Source organism: Gorilla gorilla, chromosome 14 (genome assembly GCF_029281585.2).
Source record: "Gorilla gorilla gorilla isolate KB3781 chromosome 14, NHGRI_mGorGor1-v2.1_pri, whole genome shotgun sequence".
Classification (NCBI taxonomy): domain Eukaryota; kingdom Metazoa; phylum Chordata; class Mammalia; order Primates; family Hominidae; genus Gorilla; species Gorilla gorilla.
In genome coordinates, this window is record NC_073238.2 from 123,582,737 (window position 1) to 123,596,821 (window position 14,085).

General features: G+C 39.1%; 1 protein-coding gene across 1 annotated transcript in view; it reads left to right on the forward strand.

Annotated features, from left to right (window-relative positions):
* MYO16 (myosin XVI) overlaps positions 1-14,085 on the forward strand; it is a 583,910-nt gene that overhangs the window by 221,743 nt on the left and 348,082 nt on the right. Inside the window, exon 11 of the mRNA XM_019039479.4 lies at positions 8,939-9,049. Within this exon, the coding sequence (XP_018895024.4) occupies positions 8,939-9,049 (111 nt within the window). The remainder of the gene's footprint in view (positions 1-8,938; positions 9,050-14,085) is intronic.

Sequence of the window (14,085 nt, forward strand, 5' to 3'; positions counted from 1 at the left end):
GTATTTTTTCTTAATTCATTTATATAAATGTGTGGGAAATCTCAGGCTAATTGATTTCCTACTGTTCAAATTAACTAACATTCAAAAACTTTTGAATGCAATTATTGATATGGCATGACTTTTAGTCAATGTGTATATGTGAAATTGTTGTACATTTCTATTAATTTGCTTTCAAGCTGTATTAATTAGGTGTTTGAGTTTAGCAGTAGTAAGTACAATGATAATCATTTACTTAATTAAAGAAGAGCAAACTAGGTCAACCATTTCATCAAGGTATTGAGATTTCTCCCTCTGTGGAGTTAAAACAATTTCTGATTAGCAGATTGATTGCTTTTTAAGTGGTAATTTAATAAGATGTTTCTAAAAGACATAAAGTATTCTTCAAATATAAGACATTCACGACATAAAAATATCAAGTGTAATCTTCACAGGATAACTTTTCTGTTTTGATGTAGACTTTTTATAATTGTATCCTAGACATAAAAAGTAATTGTAACCATGCTCTATTTATGCATTATTAGAGAAGAAATGGCGGCTACACAGGCTTTATGCTCCTGTGTATTTATGTCCTAATATTCACCCAGTAATACGCCGCATGGTATCCATCATGTTCTCATATGTTCTTGCCCACAAGGTGCTAGCTGGATGGTCCTCTCCAGGGAAGAGCAGCGTGGTAAACTGAATGGATTATATATTCACATTTCATAGGAAAGCTTTCCAAAACACTTTTCAAAGCCATAAAGCTCTAATTAACATTTTAGAGATAAATACATCATGTGGAAAATTTTTAAAAATTAAAATAAAAACTACTTTGCATCTCTCTTTCCAGATTTTTATAAAGTGTAGGTCTTATCAAATGGTAACTGTGTAAATGAATACTAAAGGCTTGATTTGACATTTTATTTTTTTAATTTCCGAGAACCACTAAAATTAACATTTGTTTTTATAATATCTCTGAGAACACAGAATGTTTCTTAAATTGATTATAATGTGCAAGACTTCCTTCTCTTCCCTTTCCCTCCTGGTTTCCTTTCCCATCCCATCCCTCCCCGACCTCCTGGGTTTTTTCATTCTTTTCTTGGTTCCCTAACTTCTTATTTTCCCTCTTTCCTCCCTTTCTCCCTTCAGACATTTTTATTTAAATTAGGTTTAAGGTTGAAATTGAAGTCAAGTCTTTATTCCGTTTGGTGAGGTTATGACAGCCTGGAGTAGAGAGATAGCGGGAAAGAGGCATGCAGCTTTGCTGTGGTTCAGGTCTGCAGCTCTGCTGTGGTTCAGGTCTGCAGCTCTGGAGCTCTATGGAAGTCCCATAGCCTTACTGAGCCTCATGTGTAAAATGGGTACACAGGACTGGCCTTGTATGGTTGTTAGGAAGATGACAGGAGATGGATGTATTATTTGTACTGTCATTATCATATAGACTGACTGTATGTGACTGACTGGAATTGCATACTCCGGTTTTGCCAGAGCAGTAGTCTTCTATTCCCTGCACGGATCTGTTCTAAATTCATGTAGTTCCACTCAACATATCCACAGGACTTTATACTTTTCAATGTAAATGTAGATTATTTTAGAAAATAATAATGCAAAATAATGTGTTATGTTGGTTAACATTTCAAAGCTTAGAAATGCGTTCACCTGCACTATCTTAATCCTCAAAATGTCACTGTGAGCAGGTTATTTTCTGCTTTCACTACATAACTAAAACTCAAGTTTCAAACTGAATTTCAAGCTGACCAAACTTAAACTCAAGAAAGTTAAGCAGGCTGGGAGTGGTGGCTTACTCCAATGATCCCAGCACTAGAGGCCAAGGTGGGAGGATTGCTTGAGGCCAGCAGTTCAAGACCAGCCCGGCAACATAGCAAAACCCCATCTCTACAAAATATTTAAAACGTAGCAGGGTTTGGTGGCGCAGGGCCTGGTGGCACACACCTGTGGTCCCACCATCTCAAGAGACTGAGGTGGAAGGATTGCTTGAGTTCAGAAGTTGGAGGCTGCGGTGAGCTAGGACGTCATCACTGCACTCCAGCATGGACTATAAAGTGCGAGCCTGTCTTGACGAAAAAAAGTTAAGCAAATTGTCTAGAATCACAAATGTTTCTTTTATTTTGTATCCAGTGCTCTTTTGGGGGCACCACAGCAGGTTTCTAAGATCCGCTAAAACTTTCTTCCTGTAGTCCACAGAGACACAAGCACATGTGTACACCAGCACACAGATCTGCAGCCAGGGAAAGGGAAAGGGCCTGGTAGACTTCACTATTTAAGAAACACTTGGCAGAATAACAAAAGGAGGGCAAAACTACACAGGACTATCCAGGCATGGCATGGGTGGAAGCCTTGGGAAGCGAAGTAAAGTATGTGTCACATGATCACCCTTTCCTAATCTGGTCATTCCGGTCAACACGAAGTTTTTTTCTGTTTTTTTGTTTGTTTGTTTGTTTGTTTCTGAGATGGCGTCTTACTCTGTCGCCCAGACTGGAGTACAATGGTGCCATCTCAGCTCACTGCAACCTCCGCCTCCCGGGTTCAAGCGATTCTCCTGCCTGAGCCTTCCAAGTAGCTGGGATTATAGGTGCCCGCCACCACGCCCAGCTAATTTTTGTATTTTTAGTAGAGACAGGGTTTCACCACGTTAGTCAGGCTGGTCTAGAACTCCTGACCTCAGGTGATCTGCCTGCCTCTGCCTCCCAAAGTGCTGGGATTACAGGCATGAGCCACTGTGCCCATCTAACACACAGTCTTTTTTTTTTTTAATTTCCTCTTTTTCTTTTTTTTTTTAATTCATCCATACTGGGTTATTTGCCCCTAGACTGCCTTCCTCCAAATCCTGTTGAATTTCCTATTTTTTTTTTAACTCATCCATACTGGGTTATTTGCGCCTAGACTGCCTTCCTCCAAATCCTGTTGAATTTCCTCTTTTTTTGTGTGTGTAACTTATCCATACTGGGTTATTTGCACCTAGACTGCCTTCCTCCAAATCCTGTTGAATTTCCTCTTTTTTTGTGTGTGTAACTTATCCATACTGGGTTATTTACACCTAGACTGCCTTCCTCCAAATCCTGTTGAATTTCCTCTTTTTTTGTGTGTGTAACTTATCCACACTGGGTTATTTGCACCTAGACTGCCTTCTTCCAAATCCTGTTGAATTTCCTCTTTTTTTTTTTTAACTCATCCATACTGGGTTATTTGTGCCTAGACTGCCTTCCTCCAAATCCTGTTGAATTTCCTCTTTTTTTTTTTTAACTCATCCATACTGGGTTATTTGCACCTAGACTGCCTTCCTCCAAATCCTGTTGAATTTCCTCTTTTTTTGTGTGTGTAACTTATCCATACTGGGTTATTTGCGCCTAGACTGCCTTCCTCCAAACCCTGTTGAATTTCCTCTTTTTTGTGTGTGTAACTGGGTTATTTGCGCCTAGACTGGCTTCCTCCAAATCCTGTTGAATTTCCTCTTTTTTTGTGTGTGTAACTTATCCATACTGGGTTATTTGTGCCTAGACTGCCTTCCTCCAAATCCTGTTGAATTTCCTCTTTTTTGTGTGTGTAACTTATCCATACTGGGTTATTTGTGCCTAGACTGCCTTCCTCCAAATCCTGTTGAATTTCCTCTTTTTTGTGTGTGTAACTTATCCATACTGGGTTATTTGCGCCTAGACTGCCTTCCTCCAAATCCTGTTGCCCTGATCCCACAGGTCAGACCATCTCTGTTGCCCCCTGGGCTTCTACTCCCTGGACATGTGCTACCGACCTCCCAGAGAGAAATCACAAACAAGCAAACACAAGACAACATGGTAAAGCCCACGGTGCTCAAAACAGCGTCCACACAATGGAGACGAGGGATCAGCAAATTCAGAATACTTTCAAAACTTAAATTAGCTTTGGATCGCAAAACATTTCTCAAGGTGTTTCCCCTGAATTCTTCCTTGTCTTCTAAATTATGCCTATCTTGTGTTTTAGATCTCTTCTTTTAGAAATATATAGAATAAAAACCATAATGGTCAATTTTGGAGAGGACAGGCAATCTTTTGTACTTATCTGGTAATTATTGTTATAATTGTTTGGTAGACATTGGTGGTGCCCACTTTTCAGCCTACAACTGCAACATAAAAACATTCACAGACATATTTTTTACTTTTCTTTCTACTTGTCAGCTGTCACAATGCTTTTGAAATCTATAAAGAATCTGCTCCTTTGATAGCCTTGCTTAAGATTGATTATCAAAGCTTCCCTTCAGGTCATTTTGGAATCTTGACGTGAGAAATGCAAGGAACTCTTCCCTTGATCTGCTCTCACACTGGATCTGCCCCACTGTGTAACTATAAACAGGCTAGGGAGTAGTCACATTTTTAGTGTCAGCCTAGTACTTTCTCTGACCCATGTAACAGCTGTGCCACTGAAGACGAGAATCCACAGGAATACCAATGAGATGTCTGTGATAGCTGTTCCAGGCTTGCTGGAACAAATGCAGAACTTCTGTTAGTACTATTCATGTTTTTGCTAAATGTGCACACAGAAATTTGCATTGAAATTGTTAGCATCGTGACTGTAAGAAGGATCTTATTATCTTAGCATAAATCATTACTCCTGAAGAAAACACAAATCTTACTCTTGATTTTCCTCTTTTTATGATTTCTTTAGGAGTTAAAGACGTATGCTAACTTGCTGGAGAGTTTTGCCTTCTTTTTGCATTACTCAAAGTTATTGCAATCATTTATTGATTTACATCAAATTATGTACATGTATGAATATGCATATGGATTAATTTTTGTACATGCATATGTGCATGCCTACATAGTTTTGGGGGTTGTCTATATGTGTGTGTAAGTTTATGTACTTTGGAGAAATGTGGCAAAGATATTAAAAAGAAAATATATTTACATCCATCCCTAAATTGATGGTGAAAGTTCCCTTTCATGTGTCTGTCTACATAATGACTTTTGCCACAAGTGATTTCTCCTCTAGAAAATACATTCTTACCTAATTGCACATGTTTTCTAGATTCCTTTTATATCCAAAGGCAAGCATTCCAGTCTGTGATCCTGGACTGCGTAAAATTATCCATCTCTATAAGAAAACCTTCAATCTTGTCTAAATCAATTCCAGTTAGGAAATCAAGTGCAATTTAGTTGCATACAGTTGCATATGGCAGCTCCTCTTTTTCTTAAATTAATCGAAGTCCAATCCATTCCTCCTCCTCTTTGGCCTCTTCCTTGGGCCACCTTTTTCTACAGCTTGCTAGCTGGTCTCACCACTCCTGCCTTTTCTCTGCTGCAGCTGCCAGGGTGTCATCTTAGCACCGTGAAACTGGTCTTGTGGTCCCCATGCTCAGTCCCCTCCATGACTTTCACTAATTCCTGGAATGTAGCAGCTCTTCCTCAGGGCCCAGGAAGCTTTTCCAGCTCCTTCAATATCCCCTGCTGCTGCCTGTTCCCACCTCCTCCACGCCAGGGCATGTTCTAGGGCCTCCCACACACCCATCTCCTCCCGACCTTACAGCCCTCACCATGTCCTTCCCTCTCCCTGAGACATCTCTCCCCACATCCCACAGTACTGCCTTTTAAAATTATGTCCAATTTCAGTGTCAACGTGACCTCTTCAAAGACGACTTCTCAGATAATCTAAAGTGAAATTTTTCTCTTTTCAAAGCATCCTGTTTTTCCCTTCACGTACATTTTGTACTTGTCATTTCTTATTTCTGTCCTAACTTCTCCCCCCCGCCCCCCAGTAGGGGAAGTCACAAACATCATTCCTTTTTTCCTCTTTGTGCTAAACCTCTAGCACAATGGCCAACAAAGAAGGTAAGCAAGGGAAATATGGCCCATTATTGAATAGATGTCATCAGATGTTTCCATTATCCACTGGAATTCCGCCTGTTCCCCAGTGGTTATCATGCCAGTTTTGCTTCTGACTTATCAGCTGTGTGACCCTAGAAAAACTACATGTCCTCTCTGGGCCTTAAGTTTTTCATCCTTTAAATAAGGATGCTAGAACAATGAATGCCAAAATTTTTAAAAAATGTTATTCAGCAGAAGAACCTTCCTCAGAAAGAAATACGTGAACGAGAACTCTGATTCCTAAAGCAAAGGAAAGCTGAGCATCTTTGCTGAGAACAGCGCGGACAGACCCAGGGCCCTCCACACTCACCCTCATCCCTCCCTCCCCCAGCTCCAAGGGAAGCTGGTAGGAAGTTACATGGTCTCTGTGGCCCCTACATGTGTTACTAAGGGCACTAATGAGGCACACTTGGTTGCAGAGGAGGCACTGGGCCAAATTTTCCTCGTATATTTAATTCCCTCAACCACTTTATGAAGTATAGACTATGTTTCATCACATGGAGAATGAAAAGCAGCTTCATGATGTTAAGGTAGAGAAATATTCAAGAACTCACAGATTGGAAGATATACAACTGGGGTTTAAACACTGTTGTTCATACAGCTGAATACAAATAATTGATGTTTCAGAGGTAGATGAGCTCGCATTTTCTAACATTTGAAGTAGGGAAGCTCAAATTCATGTCTAAGATATTTACCTGAATTTGCATGACCAATGAAAGCAGAATTAAAAACTGCCTGGATCAAGACCACCAGTTCCTTCGCCTAAGGGCTACGCCGAAGGCAGCATCACTTCTATTGTCACGCCTCTCTCTGAGAGCTGTCAGTCTAGGTAGCGCTCGGTGCCTATGAGACTCTGCAAAGTGGAACTCAGTGTATAATGTGAAAAAGTTGATATCAAACAATTTCAAAACTGTTTTGACAACCCAGGAAACACTGGCATAGCTGGAACATTATGACTTCTATTTTTATCAACAAAAAGTACCAGTTTTTGGCTGCAACTCCTGAACAATTCAAGTAGATAATTCTGACAGCATCAAAGCCTTAAAGCGATGCCCCTAACCCAACATTAAATAACTAGTTTTAGGAAAACTATATTACATGCTTGGTGTAGGTTAATGCTGAAAGATATTTGGAAATATGTTTCCTTTAAATGTTTCAAAGTAGTTAAAATAATGAACTCAGGGTGTTTGAGTTTGTGCATCTTGATGGGGAAGGGTACAGACTTGTTGATATTTCTGAGATCTAGATTTTTTTTTTTTTTTTTTTGAGACAGGGCCTAGTTCTGTCACCCAGGCTGGAGTGTAGTGGCACTATCATGGCTCACGGCAGCCTCAAACCCAAACCCCTAGGTTTAAATAACTCAAACCCCTCAGCCTTCCGAGTAGCTGGGACTACGGTGCACATCACCGTGCCCAGCTAATGGAATATTTTACAAATTAGTTTTTAATAAACGTTCATCTATTGGAATACTGTGTTTCCTGCTTATAGAAATGGTTTGAACTCCAGTGCCATAAAGCTTGCTGCCATGCCACCGTTCTAACTAGAGTTCATAAAAAAACATGTTCTGACCTTTCAACATGTCTACTACTCAATTTGTGTTTCTATTATTGTGTGTGTGTGTGTGGGTGTGTGTGTGTGTGTGTGTGTGTGTGTGTATTTTTGTTTGTTTGTTTGCTTTTGAGACAGAGTCTTGCTCTGTTGTCCAGGCTGGAGTGCAGTGGTTGGATTTCGGCTTGCTGCAACGTGTACCTCCTGGGTTCAAGCAATTCTCGTGCCTCAGCTTCCTGAGTAGCTGAGATTACAGGCATGTGCCACCATGCCCGGCTAATTTTTTTTTGTATTTTTAGTAGAGGTGAGGTTTTGCCGCGTTGGTCAGGCTGGTCTCGAACTCCTGACCTCAAGTGATCCACCCACCACAGTCTCCCTGTGCTGGGATTACAAGTGTAAGACACCACACCGGCCTGTGTTTCTATTATTAATGCATTAGGTTTAGGAAGCCTGGGGAGAAAATAAGCCCACTTTATGAACTCATGGGAAAGATTTTACTTTGCGAAATATCCACTAATATCAGAAAAAATAGTCCTAAATTTAGTTTTATTAAAAATGTTTAGTATTTTTTACACTACATTGACATGATAAGCAGAAATATTTATGTTCAAATTATTTAACAATGGTATATGCTGTTAATAATATATAATACAGATACAAATACAAAATGCAAATATAGACTACAAACATGAATACAAATGATAATTATTAAAAATTTACTAGGAGTATCAAAGAACTCACATTGATAAGAATATTCTTACTCTTTTGCTCCTCTGTGTGTGATATTAAAAAAAACACTACTACCATATTACATCAAATGACTACTTTTCTGAGCATGTTCTGTGTATATAAAATTGCCCATTTCTAATTTGAAAATAATGGATTTTCATTTAATTGAAGAGTCCAAATTTATCTTTTTTATTTGAAAAGTTGCAGTCTTTAAACATTCATGGCATATTAAATTGAATAGGAAAGTATTTTTTCTTTATGACACTTATTTTAATCTCATAGCTACCTTAATCTTAAAAGTAATGTAGAGCAGAATAGAAAGATCTGAAGTCTACCTTTAAAACCTGGCCTCATCCTACATGAATGCAGAATCTAAATTCCATACACATTTCTTCCTTACCATGCCGACAATGGTAACATGAAAAGTTTTGCTTTAGCTTAGGGAACACTACAGATATATGAGGTGTTCCACTGCTTATCTTCCAGAGAACTGAGAACAGTACAGAGCTGTCTAAATTATCAGTAGGGAATAAGAAGAGTCAACATGCTGAACTCATCTTGACAGACCTAATGCCTGGGTTAACAGACAGGGTGTATGCACCTGCACACTGGGGAGTATAGCACAAAAATTCTCATCTGAATACATTGCTCTGTGGCTTTGGAGTTTTTTTTTTTCTTTTTCATTGAACCATTTCATCTCTTAATAACAGTTCCTAACTCAGGTTGTCTTCAAATGTTTGACAGGTAATTGAAAGTGGAACATCCAACTGTGAAGAAAGTTGATTGGAAAGCAATTAGAATTGATCATACTTGCGGTTCTTCCCCAGGTCAAGCTAATGCCTCCTGCCCCAAACGATGACCTGGCAACGCTCAGCGAGCTCAATGACGGCAGCCTGCTCTATGAGATTCAGAAGCGCTTTGGGAACAATCAGATCTATGTGAGTGCCCTGGAAATTGCCTTTTGCACTGCTTTTCTCTTGCTGCATATTTTTATCACCCTTCAGTGCTTCAAATGTTGCGAGTAAAGGGCTCATTGGAGCTTCTGGTCATGGTGATAGCTGAAGTTGAATTTCTTAAGGTGAGTTTAGCTTCATTCTGGCTCAGTTATAAGGCAAATTCAGCACAGTTCCAAATTCTGGAGCTGAGTATGAACTAATACCCTGTGGACAGACACAAGTACTGCTATTAAACTTTCCTGTTGTCATGATTGCTGTGGAAGATCTTGCTAGAACCAGCAGGATCTGCACATGACTTATAAAATTGCTGTCTGTCTCCTCTACTTTTCTTGAACCTGCTAGATCAGGAACAGGAAGCGAAAGAGCATACATTGACTATGCAGGTAAGACTGCCTCTCTATTTGCATGAGAAGAGAAACTGTTGTGGCTCAGAATTACCAGGAAATGTCTTTGTAAAGTAAATAATTTATACACAGATTCCTGATAGTAGAATCCGAAAATATTACTCAAATGACAGCATGGAGAATTTATTTACTGTGGTTCTATCATCATTTGTATGTTACTTTCCCAGCACTGATAACAGTTTAGGCACCTTGTAACATCAAAATCAATCTCTTTCTCTTTCTCTTTCTTTTTCTCTCCCACTCTCTGATTTTGTTATATTCTACACAGAGCACAGAGTAATTCAATCAGAATGTCTATAAAGAAATCTGATTATGCATATACCAGCTATCCCTTTTCGATAACACTTGTTTTTTTTCTAGTCTACTGAGAAACTGATTAAGTAATTTTCATGTAAATGTGAAGTCTGAGATTTCCTTACAAGTAATAAATTGTCAAGTGCTAATTAGCCTATGAAAATGCAATGTAGCATCTTAATGCTTAGAAAAATTGCCTGCCGCTGTAAATACACTTAAAATTAAGTACTTCTGTCAAAATTAATGAAATCATGTCATTGGCATAAAGTGGTGAGAGCTGATTACTTTGGTCTCTGTTATCACCCTGTTACTTTTGTAAAGTGTGTATTTTTATAACATTTTTTCATCTTTTTCCCAGTATTGTGTTGATTTTTTTTGTCTTAATTATAGAAGCCTGGAAGACCATTGCCTAAATTCTTTTGTCTTTCTTTACTCGTTTGTGCCTTTAAAGTGACATTTCACCTAAATATGCATTTAATCTGGTTCTCTCCACCCCGGTGGTAAGCACCCTCATCAAAGCCATTACCTTCCCTTCTCTAACAACCTCCTAACTTTCTAGGGGAGGCTTCATCATTCTTTTTCAATCCAATCTCACAATGAACTAGAGTAAATTTTATAAAGCACAAATGTAATCTCAAAACTCCCAGTCTTGAATCTTCTCTATGGCCCACCACTTTTCATGGAACAAAGACCGCAACCCTTCTTCCAGAGGCTAGAATCCTCATGATATGCCCTGAACAGTCACTGAGGACTCTTCCTCACTTATATCTAAATTACCTGATTATCGCCTGCCTTCCTGCATCAAGGACTTTCCTTAGGCTGTTTTTTTGTTTGTTTGTTTCTCCTAGAGTTATCTTTCTGCTCCACAAAATAGTTAGCTTTATAAACTCCCACTCAAATAATCCCACTCTTTAAGTAAACCTTCCCAGAGCTTCTAGATTACATCATCATGGACTATCTGCCTTTAGAGAATTTATCACAGTTGGTTATTCTGTAACTCATTGGTAGTTTGTTAACATCTGGTTCCTGGGCTGCTCAAAAGCCAAACACCAGAGACAAGGTTGATGGGAGGAAAAGCAGGTTTATTTGGAAAGCCAGCAAAACTGAGAAGATGGTACACTAGTGTTCTAACGTACCTTCTCCAATTTTTCAGGCTGGCCAGAGGGTGTTTATGGGAGGGACATATGCAGAAGAGGAGGGTGTTGGTATCAAAAGGTGAATAAGGACTATAGACATCTGGGGACCAGGGAGGGTCTAAGGACTTGGGAACTTTGTCCTTGTCAGGCTACAACTTTCCTAGAAATCTTTGACAAAACATAGTTGTTTATGCACTTCTCCTTTAATCCCAGAGTAAAAACTACACAATTGCTATTTTTGCATTGTTATCTCAGTGCTTTAAGATGATCCTAGCCCATGTGCAAGAATAGGTAAAGCAGCTTAACAAAATGGAGTTCATTATGTGAGTTTTTCTGCTGTTTCCCTCTTAAACAGCAAATACTTCCTACGTTTTTATCAAACTCCTGCCTCTAGCTCCTCCACACAGTGGACTATCTTCTTAAATAATTTTTTTCTAGTCAGTTTCTCTCTCTTTCTTGATCACCTGAACTATTAATACTACTCTCTGCTTTCCGAATGTTCATATAACATAAATTTGCCACTGTGTGAGGCATGGGTTTCTTCTGCTCAATTCTTAAAATACAGAAAAGCTCAATCGATTAGGATCAATTTTGTAATAGGAATGCTTTACATTATGGTGTCTGAAATCCCCTCTAATGGGTAGACAAGCAATTTAAACATTATGGATTAATTGATAATATGTGCTTCCCAACGTGTTGTCTGTGGACTAGTAGATATATGAATTTTTTATGACCAGTGTGTAGTGAAAATAAGTGTTTTTATAGAAACTCTTCCAGCAGTTTGTTGGTTTAATCCCTATCTGTTGGAGTTAATAAGAATCAGAGTTTGAACTTCGTATGTCTTTTAATCACATTTTTTAGTAATTCTTTTTATTATGTTTTACAAAGGTATCAGTCCATGATTAATTGGGACTAAAAGCAAGTGATCCTTCCCCACAAATAGAAAATCACTAGTTTAATAGAAATCTCAAAATTCAAATACCCGAATTTGGTCATTTGAGCTCTTCCAACCTGCACGTCTCATGGCCTTTCCTCCCTGGCTCATGGCAGCCCCACTCTTGTCACTTCTTGGGCCAATGCACTTGGTGAGACTGTTGATGCTGGTTTTCCTTCCACACCCCACATCTCATTTCCCTGCAAATGTCACCGGCCCTACCTTCAAGTTATACACAGAAGGCCACCCCCACTGCTGCCTCCAGGTACATATCTTCCTACAGCAATTGCATTTTGCACTTGCATTTTATCCTGCAAATAAGTGTCTGGGCTTCTCTTGACCTCCCCTCTGTCTATTCTCAACACAAAAAGTCAGAGTAACAGTGTTAGAATGTACATTGCATTATGACACTTCTCTGCTAAAAAGATGCCCAATTCACTCAGTAAAGCCAGAGTCTGAGGAAAGGCTCATAAAGCCGCAATGCTTTCCCCCTACCTTTTGAATTTCTGACGTCAGATGCTGGCACCCTACCCTGGGTGCCTCTACCCTGGCCACATTGCTGGCCTTGGTGTCTCATGTGTATGGGCAGCACTTTGGTGCAGGCCTTTGCCTGAGTAATTTGACCACCATATGCCCATTCCTCCCTCCCTTCAGGTCTTCATATCAATGTCATTGCTTCTGGAGGCCAGCCCCCTAGTCTATTTTAAATCGCAAAATGCACTTCCTATCCTTCTGCCTTCATATGTTTTCCTCCACAAACTTACCACTCTCTAACATACTGTATATTTTTCTTATTTAGATTCTTATAAATACCATGTGCTGATTCTCCCTACAAACACAGACCGCCTGTCTCTCTCTTTCTATCATGCCCATACCCACTAGAATGCAAGTTCTATAAGGAAAATAATTCTTGTTTTGTTCACTGCTATGTATGACCCATAATAGGTTCCCAATAAATATTGAATAAATAAGTAGACTTCCTCAACCAAAACCCTCATTTTAGACGAGAGAAAGAAGTTAATATTTACTTATCCATACCAAATAACTGAGGGTTGAGCAATGATTTTTTTTCAGAGCCAAGATAAAATATTTTAGCTGACTTAATCATTTGACCAGGATTTTCATCTCTTTTTGCTACAGTCTGATTTGTTTTATAGTATGATCTTTCAAAACAGATTGTAAATTGCCTTTTTACTAAGTATATAACCTTCTATTTGGACGTTAGATTAGGGAGTTTCCACAGTCTGCAGTATTAGGGAGTTCTCCAACCTTCAAACAGAAAATGAAATGCGTGAGATGAGACACATGCTCGCCAGGAAATGCACAGAATACAAGCGTTGCATTCTCTGAATACTTACTGCCAGCAGCCCCAGAGAGAACAGAATATGCAGTCAAATTCCTTTATGGACAGCAAAGAAGTTTGCTGGAAGTATTTATTTTACAAGCACATTAGTGGGACTTAAGACTCATAAGAAAACCCCACAAAGTAAACACAAGACCTCCTGTAACATCTGGTTAGCCAAGAGAATTCTGAAACAAATATATTGTAATTGGATAAAAGCAAACCAGAGCAATAAAGCATCGCAGGACAGCTCCTAGTACACAGCCTCACTCATTTCAGCCACTTAACATGCCACTGCGGGTGACCCAGGTTAATGTAGCAGAGCCTCTTTTTTTTTTTAACTTTTATTTTAGGTTTGAGTTGTAAAGGTTTGTTATACAGGTAAACACGTGTCATGGAGGTTTGTTGTACAGATTATTTTATAACCCAGGTATTAAGTCCAGTACCCAATAGTTACATTTTCTGCTCCTCTCCCCCATTCCAGCCTCCTTGTTCAAGTAGACCCTAGTGACTGTTTCCTTCTTTGCCTTCATAAGTTCTTATCATTCACCTCCCATCCTTCTTTGCATTCATAAGTTCCTATCATTTACCTCCCATTTATAAGGAGAACATGAGTCTGGTTTTCTGTTCCTGTGTTAGTTTGCTAAGGATAATAGCCTCCAGCTCCATCCATGCTTCCATAAAAGACATGATCTTGTTCTTTTTTATGGCTGCATAGTACTCTATGATGCGCATGTACCATTCTTTCTTTATCCAGTCTGTCATTTATGGGCATTGAAATTGATTCTATGTCTTTGCTATTGTGAATAGTGCTGCCATGAACATTCGTGTGCATGTATGTTTATGGTAGAGTGATTTATAATTCTTTGGGTATATACCCAGTAATGGGATTGCTGGGTTGAATAGTA